The sequence below is a fragment of the Sciurus carolinensis genome, chromosome 12 (genome assembly GCF_902686445.1).
Source record: "Sciurus carolinensis chromosome 12, mSciCar1.2, whole genome shotgun sequence".
Classification (NCBI taxonomy): Eukaryota; Metazoa; Chordata; class Mammalia; order Rodentia; family Sciuridae; genus Sciurus; species Sciurus carolinensis.
This window is the reverse complement of record NC_062224.1, coordinates 115,639,186-115,665,836: the sequence shown is the minus strand read 5'-3', so window position 1 is coordinate 115,665,836 and position 26,651 is coordinate 115,639,186. Positions and strand designations below refer to the sequence as shown.

The following is a 26,651-nucleotide window of genomic DNA, read 5'->3' as shown; positions in this document are numbered from 1 at the left end:
GTAAGAAAGTCACAAGGGGACGGCAGAGTTATGCATTTGCTGTTCTGGTCATCCAGATAAGACATCCATATTTGTTTAGTAGTAAACTGAGTTTGGATGATAACAGCCACTGGGCAGCGAGACAGGCAGCCAGGCAGGGCAGTGGGCTGGGAGGGCCGAGGCTGAGGCATTGGCAGGAGCTGCACGTGGGCTGGGAGGCAGACGTGGGCTCGCCGCTCCCGGGAGCCACCAAGACACAGGCCCCTGTACCATCTGTGAGCTTGTGTGTGTTCATTTTAGATCAGTCGGTCAACTTGCCAACAAGTGGGCGGGGGAGTCATCCCTGGGCACATGGTGCCATCAGGACAGAGAGGGAAGTGCACCTTCCAAAGCAGGTTCTGAGTTAAGCTGCAGGGGCTCCAGGGAAGCGGCAGCGGGTGAGGCCTGGGCCGCCGTCCACACTCCTACTCCGGTGCAACAGGAGGCAGACGTGCAGCCCCAGCTGAGGATGGGGTAGCTGGAGGCCGACGGCCGGACGGTGGGACCCGGGCAAGCAGTGGGCTGTGGGGCCAGGTAAATGGAGTCCTTCACGTGCACATTTATTCTTTCATTCTTTCAGCAAAAATGTGCCAAGTGCAACCCTCTGCTGGGTGCTCCCCTAGGTGCCGGGCACCCTTGCAGGGCCGGCCCACAGGAGCTCCTGCCAGCCTCAGTGGGTGGAGGCTGCGGTCTGGTCCAGGCCTAGGGGCAGACCCTGAACTAGGTGTGGCAGTGAGCAGGGTCACTTTTTAGGGTTGGTCACAGGTGGGATTCCTTCTGCCAGGCCCGCCGGGCCCCCACAGCAGGCCTCGGGAGGAAGCACTCCCACCCTGCCTGGGCTGGAGGATGCAGACGGGCCTGGGGAGACGGCGGCCAGGAAGCAGGAGGCTGTGCCCGACCCTTCCTGTACCCCAGTTGCAGCAGCACATCACTGGCCAGCACGGTCAGGGGACTCGCGCCCTGAGCTCCTCTGGTCTTCACGCCTGGGATCGTCGTCTTCATCTTCCCTGTCTCTGGAAAGCTCTCTCCGTTGCTCTGGTGGCTCCTGGTAAGCCGCCCGGTTCCTGCAAGGCAGTGAGGACAGAGGGGAAAAGCTCACCCTCACGTGGGCCCCCAGGGAAGCTGGGCCCGGTGCAGACTACAGGAAGGGCAGCCTTCACACCCGCCACCCGCACTGCACGCTGCGCAGGGACCCTGCACAGGAGGGCCAGGCTGGGGGAGGGCAGGACCGTCCACAGACTTGTTCCATTCCTGATCTCAGGAGCCAGGGAGCAGCATGGGTCCTGCCCAGGTCCAGCCCCAGCCAGACCACAGGGGAAGCCCTGGGACCGCAGGGCACACCGTGGTGGGCAGGTCACTCCTTTCTCAGCTGCAAAATTGGGGTGACAAAGCAGTCGCTGCCCCAGGGGTGGCGCACACGTCTGTGAGGAGTGGGGTGCCCAGGCCCTTGGCTGCTGCCCACACACTCACGGTCTCGGGTCCTCCTTGTCCACCTCTTCGCCCTTCCCCCGGCAGCAGCAGCAGTACACAATGATGCCAATGATGATGAGGGCGGCCACCACGCCTCCAGCGATGCCCGCATACAGCGCCACGTTCATGGAGGCTGCAAAGGACAGCAGCTCGCCTCCCCAGCCCCCGACTCAGGCCCCGGGGGGCAGTGGGCCGTGCAGGATGCTGGAGCAGGTCCCTGCCCGCATCTGGGCTCAGTGGGCAGCACTACTGGCTTTTAGCTACACCCCTCAAAAGGTATAAGGTCTAGTCTCCAGGACTGGGATCAGTCAGCCAGGGACACTCCTCCGGTTAGAGAAGGGACCGGCAGCCCCCTGTGCCTCAACACCCTGGGCCACCCAGGCTCTGGGACCTCAGGTGTCAGCCCCACCAGCTCCTAGCTCAGGCCAGAGCTGGACATGGTGTTCCGCCCCAAAAGGATGGGCCCAGGCTGTGGCAACTGGCTCTGGGCACAGCCCCATGCTCACTGAGTGGCCCAGGGGGCAGCAGGACTTGGGGTCTCCAGAAGTCAGTCCCAGGCTCCACTTCCAAAGAACTGGGGGAACTGGACTGGCCCCAGCAAGGCGAGGGCATGCCTGGGGCAGGAGGCATCTTGCCCAGGTCCCCAAGCTGCCCTGCAAGTGAGTGGCCCTAAGGGGCTCCCAGTCACCTCCTCGGGGCTCGTCTGAGGGGCCCACGGCCAGCCATCCCTCCCCGGCCGCTCTAACCGGGTCTGACAGCCACAGTGATGTTGCAGGCCTCCGTCCCCACCTCGTTGCTGGAGGTGCAGATGTAGTAGCCCGACATGTCCGTGGAGATGTTCTTCAGCAGGACGGTCTGGCCTGAGACTGAGGGACACAGCAGGGTGAGGCGGGCGCAGGCTGGGAGCACCAGGGGCCAGGCAGGCAGCTGCCCTCGCTCAACGCAGGGAATCTCAGCCCCCACGGCCCAAGCCCCAGCCCATGGTGGCACCATGGTGGGCGGCTCGTTAGCCCTGCATCCTTGACAGGGCTCATGGCTCCTGTGGGCTGTTTCTCCATCTGTGGTCAGAGCGGGTCGCACCTGCCCCCAGCTCGTGGGCGTGGCCTGAGGGGCTGCTGGTGAATGTGGCTGGCGAGTACCCAGGGCTCAGGGAGCAACGGGTGGACGGCCTCGTGGCCACCCACGCGACCTTCAGACACAGAACCCGGCTCGGGAGACCAAGCACTGCTGGGTTTCTGCCACGGAGGGTGTGCGCCCGTGCTGTGCGTGTGTGATGTGGCGTGGGTGCGTGGATGTGTGGCGTGTGTGTGTGTGTGTGTGTGTGTGTGTGTGTGTGTGTGTGTGGCGTTGGGCAGGGGAGGAGGCAGGCTCTGGCTGGAGCCGTGGGCACCTCTGGCCTCTGCTGGGAAGCAGGAGGAAACCCACCCTCAGTGCAGGGAGCGCCAGCAGCTCCCAGGTCTCCGCGCCCAGGAGAGCTTCGTGCAGACATGCGCCAGGGTCCCCTCCACACTGCACTGTGCTCCTCAGAGGAGCTGGGGACCGGCCTCCTCGCTGACTGAGAGCCAGCCTGCACCCTGCTGCCACCCGTGGTCATGCTCCCTCCTAGGCCTTCCTCCTACCCCTGCTGTTTCAGAGGCCGCCCCTCGTCTTCAAGTCCAGCTCTTCTCCTGGTGACAGGTGACTGTCTGGCCTGGCCATCCTGCTGGCTTAATCTCTTGCCCCTTCCCCAGGGAGAAGCCCTGCCCGGCTGCCTCCAGTCTCTCTCCAAACTGTCTCCAGCAGACTTTCCTGGTCTGGATGTGCCACGCAGGGCATGGAACCCTCCATGTGCTCTCAGCCCTCCAAACAACCTCATGTGGAGGGTGGAACAGGGAAAATTAAGAAATGGCAAGGCAGGGACAAAAATCCTGTTTTCGGTCTAGAACCGCCCAGAGCTCACGACCTTCCTTTAGAAGTTCACATTATAAAAGCGACGCATGCCCTTATGGGAATGTGCATGTGACACAAGGCCCTCACTCAGGCTAGACTGCAGGCTGACCACAGCTACGAACCAGCCAGGAGGGCCCCTGTGCTCTTAGCCTGTTCAGTCTACAGAGGAGGGGACAGGACAAAATCCCAACGGTGGTGTTGGGGCTAAAGCCAGAGGGTCAACCTGGTCAGAGGAGGCCTCTGCGGGGGCGAGCACAGCAGAACCCCAAGATCTCAACACCTAGGAACATCAGCACATGGTTTGGAGTTATTTTCATTTAATCTTTCCACAAATGCAGTCCTTTCTTCTAATTCCTCCCTGGAAACCCAGCGAACTGCTCTCTAGATTCTCTCAGAAGCTGCCCTTTCTGCCGTGGAATCCCACCCGCGTATTCTGGAATACTCTTCTGGTCCTGGCAAGGGGGTCTGTGACCAAAGCTAGCGTGGTGGTCTGAGTGAGGGTGAATGCGCTCTCTGAGGGCACAGCTCTCCACGGTCCCACACGAGGCTGGCGCTGGGAACCTCTGACGCGGGTCTGCGGGACTGGTGGTCCCGTTTTCTAAGTGAACATCTGGGAGGAGGTGCTCGCAGGCCCTGGGGGTGCCCAGGAGACCAGAGGCTTCACCAGTGGGGTCAGCACCGTCTCCCCAGCTCCTTGCCACAGACTGAACCCCGCAGCGGCTCTGCACAGAGCTGGGCACTGAGTCTGGCTTTGTGAATGAGCTGGGCTCCAAAACCCCCTTTTAAAGGGACTATCGGTTCTGAAATCCAGGGGAAACCGCTGTTTCTGCTGCGGTGGTGACACCTTGTGGCTAAGGGGTGCACAAGGGGCGGCCACCGCCTCCCGCCTTCACCTGGTGGCGGCTGTGAGAAGTCGGGCTCCCAGACACTGATGTCCAGTTGACAAGACCTGACTCTTCTGCCCACCCCTCCCTGTCCTCCACAACCTCTTTCCCCAGAGTGTCCAGCCTCCAGGATTACTCCCCGCTCCTTCCTTGATATTTGAATTCCTATTCCTTCCAGCCTGTGACTGGGGCAGGTTACGGCGTGTGTTCAGAGGTCCCGTGGGCGATGGCCTCTAACCCTCCTCACAGCCTCCCGGGAAGGTGATATGAGGACCCTCCTGGTTCTGTTGCTTTCCAGATGATGATACCACAGCTGAGAGGCTGTGGAGAAACAGGCCCCAAGCCCTGTTCTGTCCACTGCTAGCGGCTTCCACTGAATGCTAACTCAGGAGCCATCTCCAAGCCGGACACTCTGCCTTTGAATGCAGGTTGAAGGGGCCATGTCACCACGGTGGCTGCAGCGTTGTAAAAGTCAGAAGGGGTTTTGAGCTGACACACGGAGGAAGAAGTGACAGGTTTCTAGACCCAAGGCAGGTGGCACCAGGCTTGAGAGCCTCTCCTCGGCCCCTCGACATCATCCACAGTCTCCTGTCACCCCCAGGTCCCAGTTCTGACTGAGTGAATCTGAACGCAGGCAGGACGAAGCTGCCTCCTGGTGGACAGGCAGTCTCCCTTCCACCTCTGGCCTCGCGCTCAGGCCTCCCAGTGGATCACCCCAGAACTGAGCTTTGGCTCCTGACCACCAGAAAAGTCTCTCCCCAGGGAGGCCAGAGCTGGGACTGGGTGCCATCGCGAGGCTCCCAGAAGGTTCGAAGGCCCATGGAGCAGAGGCCGCCTCCCTGGTCTAGCACAGGCCCTTCGTGGTCTCTCATGGTGTCTTTTCCTATCAACCGTCCCTCCCGTCACGGCTGCCCCCGCGTGCACTGGCCCTGTGCCTCACTGGATGGCGCCGTCCCCAGGGCAGTGTCCCCCACCGCAAGGACACCTGGGGTGAGCCGAGCACTCAGCGCCCACCAGGCAAGGCTCAGGGTCTTGCCTCCACTTTGACTCAACCTCCGCAACCTTGGGGAGTGAAAAAGGCCCATTTCAAGGACGTACGAACTAGGACCCAGAGGCCGAGTGACCTGTCAAGTCAGACGGCTGTGGAGCAGAAGAGCCAGGACGCAGGCCCGCGGCATGCCGCTACCCACGCCCTACAGCCAACAGCGCCCCTCCCGGGGAGCATCGTGATCCCTACGGGCTGGCATGCAGCTACCCACGCCCTACAGCCAACAGTGCCCCTCCCGGGGAGCGTCGTGATCCCTACGGGCTGGCATGCAGCTACCCACGCCCTACAGCCAACAGCGCCCCTACCAGGGAGCATCGTGATCCCCGCGGGCTCCACGGCATGCAGCTACCCACGCCCTACAGCCAACAGTGCCCCTCCCGGGGAGCGTCGTGATCCCTACGGGCTGGCATGCAGCTACCCACGCCCTACAGCCAACAGCGCCCCTACCGGGGAGCATCGTGATCCCCGCGGGCTCCACGGCATGCAGCTACCCACGCCCTACAGCCAACAGTGCCCCTCCCGGGGAGCGTCGTGATCCCTACGGGCTGGCATGCAGCTACCCACGCCCTACAGCCAACAGTGCCCCTACCGGGGAGCGTCGTGATCCCTACGGGCTGGCATGCAGCTACCCACGCCCTACAGCCAACAGCGCCCCTACCGGGGAGCATCGTGATCCCCGCGGGCTCCACGGCATGCAGCTACCCACGCCCTACAGCCAACAGTGCCCCTCCCGGGGAGCGTCGTGATCCCTACGGGCTGGCATGCAGCTACTCACGCCCTACAGCCAACAGTGCCCCTCCCGGGGAGCGTCGTGATCCCTACGGGCTGGCATGCAGCTACCCACGCCCTACAGCCAACAGTGCCCCTACCGGGGAGCGTCGTGATCCCTACGGGCTGGCATGCAGCTACCCACGCCCTACAGCCAACAGTGCCCCTCCCGGGGAGCGTCGTGATCCCTACGGGCTGGCATGCAGCTACTCACGCCCTACAGCCAACAGTGCCCCTACCGGGGAGCGTCGTGATCCCTAGGGCTGGCATGCAGCTACCCACGCCCTACAGCCAACAGTGCCCCTACCGGGGAGCGTCGTGATCCCTGCGGGCTCCACTGTGGGACACCACTGTCCGGAAGGAAGCATCCCTGTGACCTTCGGTTCTGGATCCTGGGACGCGTGGCTGCAAGGAAGGTCGGGCACAACCAGAGTCCATGGCAGACCTGCCAGGACATCACTGGAGCCATGGTCTCCCCCAAGCCAGAGATCAGAGGCCACAGGGTCCAAGGACAGCTGCCAGGTGGTCTCAACAAAAATTCCAGACACATCAGGAAGCACTGGCCAAGCAGGAAGAGCCAGATGGACTGGAAGCTTGTCCAAGTCCACACTGCAGCTTCCGCCAGGTGCCAGGGTGAGTGAGCTCCACTAAAGTGCTTCACTTTAAGAGGCTCTTGTTTTGTCCCCCCGAGTGAAAGGCAGAGTGACCCAGTCCACCCTAGGGTGATGGAACCCCAAGCTGCATTCACCTGGAGAGCCACCCAGGACCCCACCGCCCATTTCCCCTCCGGCTTCCTTCTCAGCCCCCACGGAACTGAAAGGTCTCCTAGCAGGTAAACCTGAGGGATCAGCAGGCCTTGTCACCCCGGTCTCCAGGAGCACTGGGTACAGCCGGCGGGGGATTGGTGGGCTCCTGCAGGACTTTCCACTTGGGTTGGTGCCAGAAGATGGCAGTGCAATATTTGCATGACTCTTTTTCCCTTCCAGTTTCTTTCCTGACTGAAAGGTCAAACCCCAGCTGCCCAGCATAACACTGTCTCCTGGCAACAGTAGCTGAACTCCAAGGATGAGGACTCTTACAGCCAAGGTGGTGAAGCTGGGGGCAGGGCCATGAAAGGGAGATATTTTGCAGAGGTGGGGGCAGGGAGCCTGGGTGGACTGGGTGGGATACAGAGAGGATGTGGGACTAGGAAATTGCCCACTTTGGGGTGGAGCCCCAGGGCTGGACTTGGGGCCTCAAATATACCCCAAGGTCATACTTAAAATCCCACCAGTGCCTCTGCACAGGGGCCATCGGTTTGTGCTCACACAGCAGGACAGTGGGATGGGGCACGAGGAGACTGGGCCAAGTGCTTCCTGGAGTCACAGTGCATTTCTCACAACCACCTGCCACGGAGTACTGGAGAAACCAGCACTCGGAAGGAAGGCCCCAGACATCACAAGCAGGGCATCTGATCGGTCAGCGCCCTGTGCCCCCGCCCTAGCCTCCCCTGCTGCCCTTCACCTGGTGGGACCAGTGGCCGCTCCTGGTTCTGGGTGTCGTAGCTCTTCCAGCTGTACTGCGGGGCTGGGAAGCCCTCTGCAGACTGGCACGTCAGCTGGATGTTGTTCCCAATCACTGTCTCTCCCTCGATGCTGCAGTCCGGCTTGGAGGGTGGCACTGTGCAGGAGGGGGCACATTGGATGGGGTAGGACCTGGATCTGCCACCCACACACATGCACACACACACACACACACACACACACACACGCACGCACACATGCAGACGCTCTGGTCACTCATAGGCAGAGGAATCCGCAACCCTGTGGTGAGAGGTAGCACTTGAAAATCAAGTGACTTCAAATGTCTGCTCCTGGCCTGTGGCCCAGCATGGCACCTGGCAGTGGTGTCCCCAGCAGGGGTTCCTGTGAGCTCTGGTTCAGAGTCACTCCAACATGGCCCAGAGGGGACACCTGCTCACAGGTGCTGGCGAGCAGGGGCAGTGGCAGCTCTCCTAAGGGCAGACCCAGTGCCCACTGCATACCCCCCACCACGTGAGGGACTCTCACTCCTTCGGGTCCCCCACCTTCCTATCTGTAAAAGTAGGGGGTGACAAACCCCCCTGGGAAGGGCCAGATGGCAATGTCCTTAGGTCTCTGGACTATATGATGTCTCTGTGCTTTTTAAACAGCGCTTGAGACGTGGAGATAGGCTGTGGCCTGGCCTTGGTGCTTTGCCCACCCCGGTAAAGGCTCCCGGGAGCCTGTCAGTGCTGGCTTCTCAGTGATGTTCTCTGGCTTTGCTTTACCCTCTTCCCACGCTTTGATTTGCTCAGAAAATGCATCTTTACACTGGCTGGACGGTAGGATGACCCCAGAGCTTGCTGGGCGCCATGATGCCTGACGGTGCTGAACCCTGCGTCCAGGAACCCCAGGGCAAGAGACAGGCAATCCGGCTGCCACAGGACAGATGACCAGGCCCACTCGCGTCGTTGGCTGGGCCGTGGGAGAGTGAGAGTGGATGACACCCATGGCGGAGGAGGGGGTGGACTGGAGGAGAGGCGGGGACGATCCAGGCAGAGCCCGCGGTGTGTGCTAGGGCTGGAGCTTGCTGCAGACGGCAGGCAGCAGCTTGAGGGTGCGGGGGAGCACAGTGGTGAGGGTCGCTGCTGAACCCCTGGGGCAGGCCTGTCCCTCCTGCTTCTTTCTTCACATGTCCCCTTGGATGGCTTGCTACCTGGTAAACAATGCCACTACTTCTGCTACCCAGGTGCACGGTCACTGAGCACTGATGGTCCTTCCAATCTGGGCCCACCTGGAAGCTGCAGGGAGCAGCTGGCCAGGACACACCCCCTGCCCTGGCCCGCAGCTGCAGTACTCTCTGAAAACAGGTGTGTTGTTGTCGGGTGTGCCCGACATCCTGGCTGCCAGGGAGCCAGCCAGGCGTGGGGAGGGTGGGTAACAAATCAGAGGCCTTTACTCATTGCCACTCCCAGCAGGACAGTCCCTAACCCTGAGGGGCCCAGGGACCAAGTCCAGGCCGCCTATATGCCGGCCCAGGTCCCCAGGAGTGTAGCAGTGTGGGATCAGAGAGGCTGCTACCTAAAGACCACTAACCAGCTGCCTTCTTGCCTGCTCTGGGGACGAGAGGTCTCTGGGGACAAGAGGAAGTGACAGTCCCAAGAAGCCGCTACAGGACAGGCCCGCTGCACCATGTTTTCTCTCTTGAGCTCTGCAGAGGCGCAGAACAGGGCTCACCGCCCGGACCTTTCACCTTTGCTCCCCAGCGCACCTGTACCAGGAGGAGCGACCTTTAGGCCACGGGTGGAGCTGGCGGGAAACACCCAAGCCCTGGAGGAGCCCCACGTCACCCAGGGTCCCACCAAGTGTGCAGACAGCTCCCAGGGCCCTGCTGGGCCAGGTTTCTTTGTGATACGGGACAAAGGACAAAGAGAGTCACCGAGGCCAACTGGCATCTCCAAAAGCATAAAAAAAGAATTCTGGAGCATTGGGAGACCAGCCTTGCTCATCCCGCCACTCGCAGGGGATACAGGGGGAGCGAATCCCGAACTCCCTCAAGAGGCAGAGCTGAGACGATGGCTCCCAAGGAGTGGCCAGCCCCAGGGCGCAGGCCGCCCTGCCTTGCCTGGGCTCCCACCAGAGGCAGTGCGACCTCCACTGGGCAGCACGTGCGGCCCGCTGGCCAGTTCCGCCTGTTGGCCGACTCGGTGCTCCTGAGCATCCCTGGGAAGCGGGCCGCCTGCGCCCCACTGCAGACGCCAGGGGGCGCCAGAGGCCGCGCGGCGACCTGCAGGGGCCGAGCTGGCGGCCTGCGCACCTGCTCCGCCGCCGCAGCCCAGCGGCCTCCGCCTCCGCCTGCGGAACAGAACTCACGAGAACCGTACTCGGTTCGTATCTTGCAGGACCAAAACGATGTCTTTCTTTTTAAAAGCAAAACACTGGTTTCACCGAGTTGCGTGACCTCCGATTAAACTTGTCCTTCACCCTGCAGGCTGGCGTGTCCCTCCGGAAAGGCAGCGGGCCCTTGACCGGAGCGGGCGGCAGGACCCGGGCTGTGCGCAGGGACCGGCATTTACGTACAGAGACTCCTGCTTCTTGAGGGTCCGAGGGTCGTCTCGTGGCGCTGCTCCCGCGTGGGTGGCAGCCGCCTGGAGGTCCTCCGCAGGACGCGGCGGAATCATCCGTCCCCCGGGCGGCGCGGCGCGGCGCGCGCGGTCCTCGCCCATCTCTCGCCGATCTGGAGCTGTGCACCCGGCACCGTGGAGCTGTGCACCCGGCACCGTGGAGTCGCAGGTCGCAGCGTGATCCGATTTCGGGGAAAGCCGGGCCGGCGTGCAAGACCGGCTCGCCTTGCCGCAGCTGCCCACCCGGGGGCGGAAGGGGGTGGTCTTTGGTGTGGTCCCTACGGCGCCAGTTTGTATGGCTGCGCAGTCTGACTCGCCACAGTGCTTCAAACGGTCCAGCAACCCCTTATGCAATTAAAACAAGGCACCAGGTGCTGAGAGGGGAGAAGGACCCGAGAAACGACCCCCTGTTCAGGTTTCAGGAGTTGCCGCCCCGGCGGGGCTGCTCCTGCGCCGGCCGCAAGTGTTTCCGGTGCTGGTTTGAGCCTCGCTCTCCTCTGTCTCCTCGTCAATGTGAGGAGATTGAAGTAGAGGCTCTTTTGGGCCCTTCCAAAACCATACATTCCAATACGTGTCTGGAAAGAACGTTGTCTCGGGACATCTTCAGCGTTAGCAGAGCCCGCGCTGGGGCGGGGGCCCGGCGGCAGAGCGCTGGCCTAGCGTGCGCAAGGCCCTGGGTTCGTCCCCAGCGCGGCCGAAACAAAGCGAAGGCCGGGAGCCGATCCTCCCTTGGGGCTGGTGGTGGTGTGGGGTCCTTCTCTGGGAGCTGCATTGTGCAGGGAGAGGCACCTGCCTGAGTCACAGTGGCCCTGAGTGTCCCGAATTGAGGCACAACAGGCGTCTCTGCAAAAGGAGCTGGGGTTTCCCTTTTTGTTCTCTTTCGTGAGTTTTGCCAGGAGAAGAGGAGGTTGGTGTGGGTGGAGAGCGCTGGAGATCCTCCTCCTCTGACCTCGGATCAGCCTGCCGTTTGTGGAGAACTCGGAAGGGCTGCATTTCAAGGGAGGAGCAGGGGCCCCTGCCCTGGGACAGACTAACAAGGGGAGGAGCCTTAGTACCCTGCAAGCCTTTGCTGCCTCTGTGAATTGGGTACCTTTCCACCAAGTTTGGTGCCTTATCACTGGTGACTTACCACTAAGTACCTTACCACAGGGACCTTACCACCAAATACCTTTCCTTTTCACTGGGTAACTTACCACCAAGTACCTTACAATAGGGACCTTACCACCAGGCACCTTACCACCAAGTACCTTGCCTTATCACTGGGTGACTTACCGCCAAGTACCTTACCACCAGGACTTTACCACCAAGTACCAACACCCTGCATTATCATCACTTATCTTTCCATAAGTACCTCACCACCAGGTGCTTTTCCTGGCCCCAGTCTCTTCCCACAACTTGGAGAGAGGCAGACACTCACCGAGGACCATCAGGCGGACGCGGGACTTGGAGGTGCCCTCCAGGTCTGACATCAGCGAGACAGAGCACTCGTAGGTGCCGTTGTCATCCATGGTCAGCTGGGCGATGGTGATGGAGGCGTCTGACTGCCTGGCACTGCCCGAAATGTTGACGCGGTTGGTATAAAGCTTGCCATAGATGTAGTCTTGAGTCTCAAACTTCCAGATGACCACACTTTCCTGAGAGGAACAAGAAAGGCCACTGGTCCTCACCCCAGCCTTGGCCCCGGCCTGTCCTTGGTGGCCCTCATCTGCCACCCCCATAGCCCAGAGGCACAGACACACAGGCCCCGGGGACCACCGCCAAGGCAGGTGCCCACTGGTGGATGTCTTTTACGGCTGATCGCTCTAGATATTTTTAAAAATTTAAGTGGAAAAACTGGAAGAGTGAAGGGCCAGGGCGGATCAGACCCCAGGAGCACACGTGTGCACTGGTGTCCGGGGTCCCAGCCTCACCTGCTCCTCTGGCCTCTCTTGCCGATGGCACATCAGCCACTTGTCTGTCCTGGTTCATTCAGGTGGCCAGTGCTTATGCACACCTGCCACTGCGATTGAACCCAGCGGCACTCAACCACTGAGCCACAGCCCCAGTCCTTGCTATTTAGAGATGGTCTCGCTGAGTTGCTCAGAGCCTTGCTAAGTAACTGAGGCTGGCTTTGAACTCACCATCCTCCTGCCTCAGCCTCCAAGTCTCTGGGGTTCCAGGAGCGCAGTGCCACACCTGGCTCACCCTGTTTTCTCGACTCCTGCCTTTGGAATTTACTTACTCACTGATGACTGATTATTGACCAAACTGCACTTGCCAGGAGCTAAACCCAGACTTTCCAACCAGGTTGCCTCTCTTCTAATCCCAGTTCTGCCACTTACTACTCAGACGACCTTGAGCAAAGTGCTTGACCTCTCTGTTTCCTCTTCTACAAAATGGAGACTGTGATAATAATGCCGGCCTCAAAGGGCTGCAGCGAGGAGTGCAGCGGATAACACACGCCGCAGTCAGGCTGACCTGTGCGGGAGTTTGGGCTGTGCGGGCCACTGGCCTTGCTGAGCATCTGCTTGGCACCTGACACTCAGGGGTGAATAACTCAGGGGCTCCTCCTGAGAGTAACGGGGCGGTAGCAGCCGTGTGGCAACATCTAGGCTAGCTCTGGATTGCAGGAGACAGGCATCACTTCTAGACTTGGGTTGGGGTCCTAGGGGAGGTGACAGTTGCCTCGAATCCTGAAAAATAATGGAGAAATAGCCGGCAGAGGGCGGAGGAGGCTGCGCCTCAGAGGAGGGCTGATGTTCCAGCTGTGGACCTTTCGGGCAAAGGGACCAGCGGCTCAGTGTGAAGGGGTGTGAGGGGATGGTGAGAGGGCGGGCAGGGGAGGCCACGCACCCGTGGTGGCTGCTGTCTGTCAGGGCCGGCCACGCACCGCCTACACCCCCAGCACTTGGCACGTGTCATCTCACACCCCACGTGGTGGTTCTTAGAGTCCATCTGCACCACAAGGTTGAGCCTCTTCTCTGGTCCTGTGGCCAGTAGCAGCAGGGCTGGGACTCCAGCTGGGCACCCTGGCTCTGGAGCTGGGCTCTGGGGACTCTGCCAAGCCAGACCTGAGGGGCTGCTTGTGTGGGACTAGAGTTTGCATCTCGTCTTGAAGGCACAGAGAAGCAGGGGTCTTAGGAAGCTGGCCCTTAAGACGGGTGCAGAACGAGTTGGAAGGGGAAGGGGGATCCACTCAGGAGCCGTCACGCAACTCAGGTGGAAGATGCTGGGCCACCAGACCAGGTGGTGGCCGTACAGACGGGTCGCTGGGTGGAGAGTGAGGGGGAGGCTGGGTCCTCGAGGTCTGGAGAGGCGTTCGTGTCCAGAACGAGGGAGTGCCAGGCCGTCAGGGCGTGACGTGTGTCACTGTCCCCTCCAGAAGAGGAAGCGTGAAGGAAGAGAATGCCGGAGGAAAAGCCGCTGTGCTCAGTGTCCATGGGGCCGCCTGACACGTCGGGAGGAGCAGGTCAGTAGCAACCGACGGGGCGGCCAAGTGCAATGGGTGAAAGTTTGGGGGTCAGAGACAGCAGACGTGCATGGGCCAGATGAAGCCACCCCAGGTGAAGGAGTGGAGAAATGGCGAGCCCGGTGACGTCACTCGCAGGGTCCAGGAGAGCTCGGAGAGACCAGAGGCACCCGGGCAGGACTGCCGGATGCTGGGGGCCTCCGGGGTGCCACAGAGCTGCGAGTGAAATGCTGGCGGCCTGGGTCGATGGGGAGGGTGACGAGCGCGAGGGGCAGGGGGCACCTGGAGACGGTGCCACCGTGCCAGTGTTTCACGCGGCCTGGGTCAGGGCACCTGCTGGCCCCGGACAGGACAGCGGGAGGCAACCTGCCAGCCCCGCGAGGCAGGCAGCCCTGGCAGGGAGCTCGCAGAGAGGGGAGAGAAGAAGGCTGGACGCGGAGGAGCCTCACGCAGGGGTCAGTGTGCCGACGCTCCTCTGTCCCAGCTCAGTCCTTTCCTGACCCTGACCAGCTCTGCACCGGACTCTCGGCGCCCAACCCTCTCTCCGTCCCTGGATCTCCCCCGGCCTCAAGGACCCGTCATAATCATCTCGAGGGACGGGTTCGATTTTCTCTGCGCTCTCGCTTGCTCTCCTTCTGAAGCAGGAGAGCCCTCAGCCGATAAAAAACATGAGTGCCCATCTCAACTCGCAGGAAATGCCAGCCACAGACCTCACACCTGGCTTGCCAGGTGCCCCTGAGGGTGAAGGAAGGTGTCCCTCAGTTCCTGCGAGCCAGCAGCAGAGCGGGGTTCCCCCCCTGGCCTCAGGGAGCAGATGGGTCACATGTCTGTGGCCATGGGGTTCCTGGTGCGTTGGAGCAAGACCAGCTCCCCTTCCCATGTGCCTGCTGCGCTGGGACCTGAGTGCCCTGGGCCACCCCTTCTTTTCTTTCAGGGAAAAAGCCCAATTCTTTCACTCCAAGTGGTTGGAGACCCAACACTTACCAGGAAGGTTAACATTTTTAAGGCAGATCCTGCTTTTAAACTTATGAATAGATGCTCCACCTCTTATAATCAAAGAAACATGAATTGATCACAAATGGAGATTTTTTTCTTTATCGAATTTGCAAATGCCCAACAGTTTGAAAATATTCTGTGTTGGAGAAATGGGCACATTCACTGCTATTGGTAAACATGATGATTGGTAAGACGTCTCAGGAGGGCAATTTGACATGATTTATCAGAGATACCCTTTGACCCAGAAGTTCCACTTTTAATAAAATAACGTATGTATTTATGTGTGTATATGTAAATATACAAATATTTAAAGAATGAGACACGGGCTGGTGACATAGCTGAGTGGCAAGACTCATGTTCACACAGGCCAGGTCCTGAATTCCATCGCCAGAGCCAAAATAGAGAGGGAGATATAAATACACCGAGACCCAGAGCCCAAGACGCAGCATGAAGAGTGAAACAGAGTTGTGTGCCAACAGTTTGCACACGTATGTAAACACATGCTCACCTGTGTGTGCATATCCATCACATGCTCGCACATGCCCTGCCTGGGCGGAGGGCGGTGGGGACCAGGGTGTGGAGTGGTGTGGACGGGGCAGAGGTTAGAAGGGGCCAGTTCTCAATGGACACGTTTTATGATGTTCTGGGTTTTGGACCATGGTTTATATTATCTATTCAAAAATCAGAGGAGAAAATAAAGCAGAACTCCTCCAAACACTGCAAAACTCCAAAGGCAGCAGGAGGACGCCAGCAGATACACTCAGCCTCGGAGTGAGGAGTGTGTCAATCAAATGAGCACCGACTCAGGTCAAAGGAGAGACTGCAGGGCAGGTGGCTTTTCCACAATGCAGACGAGGTGCCCAGCTGTCCTGGGTCCCACGCTTCCTGCTCCCGCCCTCCCCTCCCAGATGCAGTTGATTCCGCTGATGTTATTGGAAGACTTCCTAGTGCTGGCCTTCCAAGAGGTCACGGTCCGCTGATAACCATCACCACGATGCCCCAGCCTGTCTCTGAGCCTTACCGTATGAGTCCGTAGGAGCTTGTCCCACTGGATAAACCCGTCTCTGTCAGGGGCAGAAGTGTGGTAGGTGCAGGGAAGTGTGGCGCTCTTTCCCCGGGCCTCCCGGACAACATCCTGCGGGGTTTCCACATAGATGGCATCGACGGTCACCCAGACTGGAAGGAAAGTAGGAAATGCCATGCAGAGGTAAATGACGTGGAGAGGCCCACGCACCGCCATGATTCTGGCCTCTGCCTGTCCCTGTGTCCACGGCTCTACCTGCCAGGACAGCAGTCATGGCCACAGGCCTTGGCTGGCCTCCAGGACTGGGAGACAGACACCTGGGCAGGTCCACGTGTCTCCACCCATTAGCATCACAAAAAGTTCAGGTGCAGCTGCGGCCACAGGCCTGGCTCCCACTCAGCCACACCTCCTAGCTCTGCGGATTGTCTAAGCCTCGGTTTTCTCATCAGTAAAATACGAGTCCTCGTACTTACTTCCCGGAGTTTTGGGGGAACTGAGAAAAACTACTATGCATCCATATTTTTCTTAATGCCTGGCTCACGGGAAGACCCCAATAAACATTATTGGCCATGTTATGATGATTTCTCCACCTACTTAACTGACATTTACAGAACACTTTCGTGTGGTTAAGAGTTTTGTTATTATGACTAACCAAGATGAAGAAGTAGAGGGTATTCCCAGGGGAGTTCATTTTAATTATATATCTGCTGGCTCAGGTTCAAGCCAACAGCCAAAGGAGGGGAAATGAGTGGCTGCCCTGGGCCAGGGATTCTGCACTCCTTATTCCCGTGCTGGGGACCCAGGCCCGCAGAGGCAGCTGGCGGTATTGCCATTCTTTCTCCCATTTTCCTCGTTGGAGAGATCTGTTACCCCATGGGAAGGGGAAGTCGGGAAGTCAGGTGATGTGCTCTGCTTAACCACGACAGCCAACACCCGCCAGCAGGCAGCCCGGGAGGGCGGGCACCCCGGCATCCACCTCCTGCCACAGAAACTTCACACGCCTTCCGCAGTGCCCCTCACATGGTTAATATGTGCCTCTGGTGGAGAAGCACTCCCCTTCCCCGTCCAGGGGCATAGGCCAGAAGCCCGCGTGGTCACCTCACCGGGCAGTCTGTGGACATGCACTGAACTCACACGCACGGTTAACTCCCCAACCACACCCCAAGGACCACGTTTACTCTCAAAAGGAAAACCAAGAAGCAGCAGGGCTGGGCACTGCTGGCCTGGCCCGAAGCACCCACCACTGACCACACCCCTCCGCTCTCCAGGCTCCACACACCTGGTCACCTCCAGATGGAGCAGGACACGCAGGGCTGGGGAAGTTGGCGTCACCTCCCGGCAGGGCAGTGCACAGCACCCGCCCGCCAACCACCTGCTCCTCCCTGTCCTCCCTCTGCTAAAGCGCCCCTTTGACCTGGTGTCCCCAAGTCTGCACCCACTATGCTTTTGGCCAACTGCTCCCTGACCACTTGGGAAGTAGCACAGCAGAGAGCCTGAGTGCACGGGTTCTGGGTCTGCAGCGCCTCTGCGAGATTCCAGATCCTTCTCTGTTCAAGGCAGGACCTCGGGCAGCTGGCGTGAGCTCTCTGTCCCACGGGGCCCTTTTGGGAAGGGATTGCGTGGGGAATGAGGGACATGAAATGCGGACTTCCTCAGTGGTTCCTAACTTGATATGGGCGCTCGACAAAGGACAGCTGCTGTTCCACACCGCGCGCCGCTCCTGCCGAGCCCTTCTGCTTTCCCAGCCGGGGCGGCTGCCGTGGGGCCCCGTGGTAGAAGCCAGTCACGGAGAACAGCCACCCACCACCACCCCAGGTGAGCTCTGGCAAGGAATGGCGATGGCCAGTGATGGCAATGGAGAGCAGATGGACGCTGATTCCACGGGAGCAGTGAGGTAAGATGTCCTTATGCCGCTAGGTTTGCGGGCAGAGAGAGGGAGGGAAAGAGCTCGTGAAGGCCCGGCACGCCTCGCGGGCCGTGCTGTGCTACCTGTGGACCCGCAGGACCCGGAAGACAGATCCCGAGCCTGGGGCACGTGCCCTCCACAGTCCCGGAGGGGAGTCGCCCCTGTTGAGGAACCTTGTGCCCGAAGCCATCTGGCCATCGCCACGTGGAGCTCGGCCCCTCCCGCCGCCACTGCCGCTGACGGTGACCCACCGTGACAACAATCGCAATCCCGCTCCTCTCCCCGCTTCCCACGGCCTCATGGCCACCAGCCCCGCGAGCCCTCACTTTCTCTTCCGTGGGACCTTCTGGTCCCCACTCTGGGGACCAAAGGCACCAGGCAGGACAGGTAGTCCATGACTGGAAAACTGGGAAGGGGGGAGGATCTTTCTAGAAGCTTCCAACTGCCCCCTTTCTGCTGTCTTGCAGGGCGTGTTGGATGCCCAGGACCAGCCCCCGCCCGAGGAAGGAAATATAAACGCTTGACGGGCGGGCTGCTTGAGGCTCCCACCGCACTCGAGGAGGCCCTGGGGAACAGGGCTGCGTGCGAGGCCTCCACTTAGGAAGATCCATTCCAGCCCCCTCCTCCCGGTGCTGCTTCGACCTGGGCCCCTCCTGCTCCAGGAGTCTCCTCCTTCCCTCTGCTCCCCTACCTCCCGTCTCAAGACCAAGCTGAGTTGCCTGGGTGTCGATGACCAGCCCTGTGCTCTCACCCTCGAGCCAGGGCGCGAGCTCTGCCTGCGGCAACCTTTGGCGGTTGATGCCCGCATCCTCCACAGGAGGCAGCCTCGCTCTCCCACAGCGTCCTCCGTCCTGTTCCTGGCTGTGTTGCTAACAGCCTCATTACCTTCTCTGTGCCTCGGTTTCCTCTAACTCAGGACTGCTGCAGGGCTGGGCTGCAGCTGGGCAGCAGAGTGCTTGCCTAGCCAGTGCCAGGCCATGGGTGCCCTCCCAGCACCAGGAAAGGAAAGATGGAGGACGGACGCCCTGAGGGTCTTGCCAGCTAACCTTACAAGTGGGGTGCGGGTCCTTTATCCTGGCACAAAAACTGGTGCTCTCAGCTGGCACACTGACTGCACCTCACCTCGCGGGGGGCTCAGCACAGGGCCTGACGTGCAGGAGAACCAGCCACAAGTGCCCTCGCTGCAGAGGAGAGAGGCGGCAGCTAAGCAGAAGGAAGGGTGGAGCTGCCCCCAGAAGCAGGTGGAAGAGCCGCCGGCGGAGCGTTAGACGTCACCCGGATAAAACCAAGGAGCCCGAGAGGGGAAGCGAGTGTGCCAGGTGCCCCAGCAGAACAGGAGAGGCCAGCTGACCACCTCGAGGAGGCAGGTGTGGAGGCCCAGCTGAGGCCTCCACGATTGCTCGTAAATAATTAAGAAGATAATAAACTGTCTCTCGAGAGCCAAGCAGAAAGTAATCCCTGGGAGGAAAATAAACGCTTGAGCGGGCTGCTTGAGGCATCCGCAGCACTCAAGGAGGCCCTGGGGAACCCGGCAGTGAGGCCTCCACTTAGGAAGATCCATTCGCTCAGAGAAGCACATCCTTGGTTAGGGAGGAGAGGCTGGAGGCCAGAAGGCACCCGGCCGGCCCCAGAGCTGGATGGCACGCCCTGACGTTGAGAAAGAGCTGCTCTCCAGGGGGAAGAGGCCAGGCACGGGCAGGGGGTCTGTCCTGGGTCCCCAGGTGGAACGGTCTCCGCAGGCTCCCGCACTGGCAGCTGAGGGGCAGTGAGAGAGGCAGGGATCCGTGGCTTCGAACAAGCCTGTGGAGTAGTTTGACCAACACGGATCTTTAGCAAGCCGCAAATCCAGGTCAATTTGGTGGATTTCTTCTCAGTTCCTCGCTTTGTGACCCCGCCCAGGAAGCCCGCCGGACCTCTCAGCCCTCACTGCCGCCCACATTTCAGGCGGCACGCATCCCACATGTGTGTGACCCTCACGTGGTGTGGGTCTCTGTGTGCAGGCCGCTCCCCACCCCAGGGGACAGGCCCCTCTGTGCTGGCTCCGGGCCCCAGACTTCCCTTGGACCTGCACTTGCTGGCTCAACCCCACGTTGTCCATGCAGAGCTGGTGAGCCAGTGGCCTGTGGCCCGTGGCACAGCCCCTGCCGGGGCAGCAGTCAGAGGGCACCGTCGGCAGCATCCTAGCGGAGCCGAGTGTGTGCGGGTGATCCGCACACAGGTTCCCAGAGAGGCTGTGGGAGGCTCAGCGCCCCTGCTGACCCGGTGCACTGAGGGAAGGGCGCCCACCGAGTGGGCGGTGCCACGCCACCAACCCACCTGATCACAGGGAACAGGCTCTGAAGGAAGTGCACCGAGACCCAGCGTCCACAACAGGCGCCCTTGGGCCTGGGTCCTGGGCACCTTGGGTCTCCTGGAGCACTTCTCTTTCCCACCGGCTCCGCAGTGAACACCGGCACTGTCACGCCTTCAGCGCCAGGTAAGGTGAGGAACAGGGGACACGGGTTGCCTCTGGGGTCAAGGAGCTCGTTGACCCGGGAGGTGACAAAGCTGAAGCCCGGGGCTGCAAGGGGCCTTGGGGTCCTTCAGTCCCCAGACCAAGCTGGAGAACCTCGGCGGCCTGGGGTCACAGGGAAGGAGCCCCCAGCAAGGATGAGATGCCCATGGAGGAGTCAGTGGGCAAGGCCTGGACGGAGGACAGGCCTTCGGCAGGCGTGACCCTCCCTGGTTCTGGCGGAGCTGGGGCAGGCGGGAGGCAGCCAGGCGGTTCCCACCCACACTGCCCACGCCTCTCCCAGCGAACTTTGTGACCATCCTAATCGGGAGCGCCCATCTGAAGCCACCAGGAGTTTATGGCTCCCCTGGCTCCCCAGGGAGAAAGAGGAAGCAGCCCAGAGGTCGCTGGGCGCAGAGGGTAGGGAGGTGCCTCAGGAAGAGGCGCGCTGTAGGAGTGGCCGTCGGTGCCCTGGGCAGAGAGGGCCACTCGGGGACCCGGCAAGAGCCCAGCCAGCAGAGCAGCAGAGAGAAGGCCACCAGTCCAAAGCCCAGTGCCCCCCACGGGCTGGTCCCAGAGCCTCTGAACGTCCACCACGTCCACTCCCAGCCCAAGGCACCCTCCACACACCGCTGTCCCCATGCAGGAACCCCCACGTGGAGTGGGGTGCTGGCTCCTACTGGAGCAGGGGTCCTGTCTGGAGGGAGGGGCACAGAGCAGGGCATCCTCAACCCACAGAGTCCGTCCCCACTGTGTCCCTCCCGTCCATCAAAGCCTGGAAAAGACGGGAGGGAGGCACGGGAGAAGAAAGTGTCCCAGGACCCTGAGGCTCGGAGAGAAGCAGAGGCAGCCTGGGGAGAGAGGAAAGGTAGGGCCAGCAGCGGGGAGGCAGGGTAGCCAGCCGCCAGCTGCCCAGGGTCAGAGGGGAAGTGCTCTTCCGTCCTCACCCAGCCAGCAAAGGGTGCGGGGCAGCTGGGTCCCGGCTCCCTGCCAGGCGTGGGAGACACACAGGGTTCTGCTCCGGGGTGTTCAGCCCTCCGGTGAGTCAGACAGCAGTGAGTAAGTAGTCACAGTGTAATGTGAAGCCACCGTGGTAACAAGGGTCACCACCAGACAGAGGACGGAGCTGGCGACGAGGGAGGAGGACAGGCCCGTCCGCCCGGGGTTAGAGGAGGGCGCTGAGCCATGAGAAAACAGGAGAGGGGACATGGGAGAGAAGGGCCTCGTGCAGCGGTCACGGGAAAGGTGCTGCCAGAGAGGCCATCAGTCTGGGGCCGAGCCACGTTGCCCAGGGCGTGGCGGGTCCAGCCCCGGGCCACCAGCTTCAGTGCCCCCTTCCTTCAAGCAGATTAACAAAAAGTGGCAGACCTGCTCCCTCCGGGCAGCTCAGGGCACTCAGGGCAAACCCCGCCCTGTCAGCCGGGGGCGTCCTGCCTCCCCAGACCCTCCTACAAAGGGGCTCCAGGGTCGCACCACCGCCAGGCGGTCCACAAGTGTGGGCAGGGGCCACGCCCAAGAGGCAGGGGCAGAGCGGGAGAAGCAGACTGGAGAGGGGAGAGCTGAGCTCATCCGGCACAGGCAGGATCTGGATTTGTTGCTGAGGGAGAGAGGGATCCTGGGTGACAAGGCCAAGGTAAAAGCTCGTCCAAGATCCTGTGGAACTCCTACATGACGAGGCAGGCTAGCCCCTTCTCTGGACCCCTCTGTGACTGACCAGTAGAATATGGAAAGGTTCACCGCCTGCGGCAGATTCCAGCAGAAAACGGCAGGTCCGTTTCTGGGCCTAGGCCTTGGGCAACGGAAGCTCTGGCCTGTTTCTTTTGGGGTTTGCTTGTGGGCTCCAGCCACAGCCACCGAGGGCACCAGCTTGGAAGGGGATTTTCCACCTCAGGGAAGTCACCCTGGCTGGAACTGCCAAGCCCCATCCCAATTTTTGCAAATTTGTGACCAAAAGAAAAGATTAGCATTGTTTTCGGCTGCCAAATTTGGGGCGACTTTGTACTAGGAATAGAAAACGTCTTGTTTTGTTTGCGCAATAGAAAATCTAGCCGAGGAGAGCTAGATCTCTGCCCTCCGCTCCGGGATGGATCGGGTGACACCTATGGACAGGGATCACTGGGAAGGAGCCAGGTTTGGGGGCCCAGATCATGAGTTTGGTTTTTGCTTGCGGGTTTGAAGGGTCTTGGGACCGCAGGTGAAGATGCCCCTTGGACTGCTGGGCTCCTGAGACTGCAGCCCAGGAGCGGTGGGGTTCGCAGGCACCCGTGAGTCGGCTGGGACGGGCGGCAGCAAGAGCTCTGGGGGTGGACGTGGACACAGACGGGAAGGTCTGAGCTCCAGGAGCTCTGCCGCCGTGGCAGGGGAGACGGGGTGGAGGAGCGCAGCAGACAGGGAGCGCGTCCCAGGAAGGAGGAGGAAGCTGGCTGGCAAACAGCCTGCTGCCCACATCACAGCGGGCAGCGTGGCTGGGTCACCAGGAGCCCTGCAAGACGCGATCACACCGTGTCCCTGAGCTGCTCCTGCCCCCAGCCTTGCTTCTCAGCTGTGGTCCCTGCACCCCCGCTGCGTCCCCAGGGACTGGTTAGAAAGGCAGACGCTCAGCCCCTGCCCCGGGCCTCCCGCAGCAGCCTGCGTTTTAACAAGGTCTCCAGGCAACTCTGCGCACAGTGAAGTCTGAGAACACACGCAACTGCATTCCTGAGTCGAGGCGCCGACTAGAAGGTGGACAGGAACTCAGGGAGGCACAGGAGAACTGAGCTGAGAGGCGCAGCCAGAGCATCAGAGTTACCGACTGTCCAACTCACCTCTCAGGCTCCAGAAGCAGCTCTAGACCCAGACCAGCGTCAGCGTCACTGAGAAACTTCTAAAAAGTCAGGGAGAAGTCCCGATCCTCCCGCTCGAATTCGAGTCAGAGCACGGGGAGGCCGGCTCCTGTATTTTTACTCCCAGGTGATTCTGATGGGCAACCAGAGTTGATAGACCCTCCCTAAACGGCCACTCCTCCCCACTTGTACACTCGCCCCTCTTAGACTGACCATCCTTACGTCCTCTCCCCTTTGGGGCTGGGACTGGACAGGTGGGGATGGACTGGGACATTCGCCTCCTGAATGCACCCCTGATGGACAGAGAGTGGGCCTCATCTGTGAGTGATGGCTTCTGACCTGTGTCAGGTGCCAGCAGCTGGTGCCCAGTCCCCGGGGTAGGCAGGGGGCTGGAGTGGCCACAGGACACAGGGCCGTGGCTGGATGGAGGACCGGCCGCCTGTCCTACAGTTGCACTGGCAGCTTGACACTGAGACTCTGGCCAAGCCCCACCCTCGGGGGCCAAGATTCACGGGTCACAAGGACACTAACTCGTCTGAGATGAGCCCGTGGACGGCCTAACCTGGGCCAGGCCCCTGCTCGGAGCTCAGACACATCCGGGGGGAGCTCCCCAAGCCAGCACAGCCAAGGGGAACAGAGTGGGCGCGGAAGGCAGCACCTTTAGGGAAAACCATCCTCTGGGGATTGTGCCTCTCACAGAGGCTCAGGAAGGAGTCTGACGTGGAAACTTCATTCTCATCAAAGACCCATCCGGGCCAAGCACCATGGGATTATTGAAGCTTTTTCTCGTGGAAGGAGGAAAAAAGGCATTTTTTTCCTCTTCTGATACATTTTGCAACGATCTATTCCTTTATTTCTCTGCATAAAGCAGTACTTTCCTAAATTGTTCTGATTAACTTGGAAAGACAAGAAAGCTTCCTGTAGTTGTGGGAAGGTGGTTGTGTGTGTGTGTGTGTGCGTGCACGCTGGGGGTTGGGTCTTCAAAGGCTCCCTGGCTCTGGACAGAGCTGATCAGTGACAGTCCCCAGGATCCTCCCCGCAGAATCTGCGTGCATCTCTCTGGAGCATCCCTACCTTCAGTCACAACAGATCTTTTCTCGTGAAGTCTAGCGGCTAAAAAAGTCCGGGAGTGAAAGGGCCTCACTTTTGTGCATGAGTTGGAGTGTTTCCCTAGCAGGCTTTGGGAGGTTCAGGCACAGAATGGCCTTCTGGGTGACAACGTAGGGCTCATCCACAGTGACCTCTGACTCCATTTCCTGTATGCACTGGCCAGAGCAGAGCTCTGAGACGGCCGGTCACTAGAGACTCACCAATCTCCTGTGACTACACTTGCCATACAAATAACAGAGCAGTGGTGATAACACACCTATGGAGTGCTGATTACGTGCTGGGCACCGTTCTAAGCTTTTACACGTGGGGTCCCAGTCAACAGCTGCCACAGCCTGTGGGAGGGACCACCGGCATCTTACACGCTGCAAATTGCCCTCTCCATTTCACAGACGAGCAGCCGCGGTCCAGCAAGGTGAGGTTGCATTGCCTCGCTAGAGTCAGCTTGTTAGCTGAGGGCAGGGGCCGGCCAGCCCCCGGGCCTGGGTAGCAGGGTGTGTGTACAGCAGGAGCAGGACTCTGCTTGGGGTCATCAGCTGAGCTGGCTTTATCGATGTGAAGTTTCCCAGTGTGCCAGCCCTTTCTACCTCCATACAGCCTCAAGTGATACCTCTGCTCCCTGGAGCCCACTGAGCCCGGCCCATCTCCCCAGCCACCAGCAGGGTCATTGGTGGGCCCAGTCTGATGCAGAGAGGAAGAGGGAACAGGTCCTCCAGGGCCCAGCTTGAGCTCTGCCTCCTCCAGCAGGGCTCCCCAACTTCCTGCTCCTTCCTGGACCTCCCCTGTGTGCCAGGTGGGAGGGGTGGGAGTGGTACCCTCTTCAGAGGGGGTGAGGACAGCTGCCCAGTGCTTCCAGGTGGCAACAGGCTTTCCTTGCTCCCCTGGTGATGGCAATGGCCATTCATCACCAAATGGATAGATTTTCCAATCTATCCATTTGCTCTGAGTTGGCCAAAATGCCCGTTTCCTCTGCCCCAGTGCCCTGGTCCCTTGTTCCTGGAGTAGGTTTCGGGAAAGAAGAGGTGGTGGGCAGGTGATCCTGGGCCGAGCTGGCTGGCAGGGTGAGGGCAGAAGACACTTTATCAGGGTGTCGGAAAACATGCCCAGAACTGGTTCTGCTGGTGAGTTCACCAGGGGTCACGTGCCTTCCCCCAGGAGGAGACCAAATGTCCCACTCCCGGCAACTCAGAGTCAAGGCCACTTCTTCCAACCTGGGAGGGCAGCTGGGAGGATGGTCAGGCCTCCCTCCCTGGAGCCTGGAAGCATTCTCCTGTCTGGAACCGAAGGCTGAGGCTAACCACCAGACTCCCGGGCCTGGGGCACCTGCTTAGTGCTGTGCTCAGTGGACTCATTTGCTGGGGAACGGACCAACCAGGCCCTCTTGCTGAGCTTGAGCTAGCTCATCTTTTCTGGGTCTACTTCCCCTGCACCAGCGGGCCCTCTGCTCAAAGGCCCCGGCTGGCTCTTGGGAGATGGGGGAGGAGAGGGAGACAGGAGGCCTGGGAGAGCTGTGGTGGAGTAGCCAGGTGGTCCTGGGCTAGCCTGGGCTCTGTACGGAAGCCTGCTGGGCTCACTTCCCCGGGCTGGGGGCTTCCTGGTGCCACTTCTCCCCATGATCACCGGGTCCTGGAGGCCTGCCACGGGTCCTGAACTGCAAGCTGATGACCAAACACACTGAACTAAAGTACTCCTAAAACTTCCCCGACTCCCTCCTCTCGACTTCCTCTCTCCATTCCACTTCCTTCCCGGCCTAGTTCCCCACTGCCAAGCCCTCCTTCTGACCCATACTGCTCCGTGGATCCTCCACAACGACTTCACTATTCGCTCTTGATTTGGACACAACCACCAGCCCATAAATGTCCGATTTCTCCTGGGGGGTCTCTTCTTCAGAGTTTCCGAAGCCCAGAGCACCAGGAGCGCTCGCCTCTGGGAGGGGCCCTCTAGTGCGCTGTTGCTCTGAGCACAACCCTGGTTAAATGGCATCGTCCTCTGCCTCGGCTTCTCTCTACGACAGAGAGGTGAGCACTCTTACCCTTGCCTCTTTCTCTGGTTTCAAGGCGGCAGTTAAAATCCTAGGTAGTGAATGAGTCTAGATTCACATCCTGGATTTTCCAGGGCAGCCCTGATGGCAAGGGCTCTGTCCCCCTGGTCAGACCTTGGTCTGAACCTAAGATCCGCCTGGGGCATAATCACAGGAGGTCCTGCGCGCACTTTGGGTTCCTCACTCCAGCCGGCTGGGGTTTTGTTTGCTCAGTTGCAGAGAGAGCCATCCTGGTCTCGGCGCTGGCCTGGAAATGCTGCCCCAAACCAGCGCGGGCAGTTCTGCCCAGCAGAGCGCAGCAGTGCTGCGGAAGGCCTCCTGGGGGTTCTGGGGAAGCCTCTTCCTCGGCCTCAGCCCGGCTCTCACCCACCCCTGGGTACTGGTCACTGAGTGGCCACTCACCAGCATAGAGTGTCAACAGTGTGGGCCGCAGCTTCCCCACCATGGTCTTGCTCCTGTCTGCCCGAGCCTGGCCTGGCCCTGGTAGCACCAAACGAGTCCAGCTGACTGGCTCAGTTACAGCAGCCTTGGCCTGGCCCAGCCCGAGTTCGCTGCTATTCTCCCTCTTCCTGCCCA

The 26,651-nt window shown here is 60.5% G+C and overlaps 1 protein-coding gene across 1 annotated transcript; it reads right to left on the bottom strand.

Moving 5' to 3' along the window:
- Positions 1-26,651, bottom strand: Gpa33 (glycoprotein A33). The gene is made up of 7 exons (XM_047521362.1): positions 26,478-26,651; positions 15,706-15,860; positions 11,658-11,874; positions 7,621-7,776; positions 2,235-2,354; positions 1,489-1,621; positions 1-1,082 (listed from the first exon to the last, which is right to left on the bottom strand). Exons 1-7 carry the CDS (start codon positions 26,518-26,520, stop codon positions 947-949), a joined length of 960 nt encoding a protein of 319 aa, XP_047377318.1. The 5' UTR covers positions 26,521-26,651; the 3' UTR covers positions 1-946.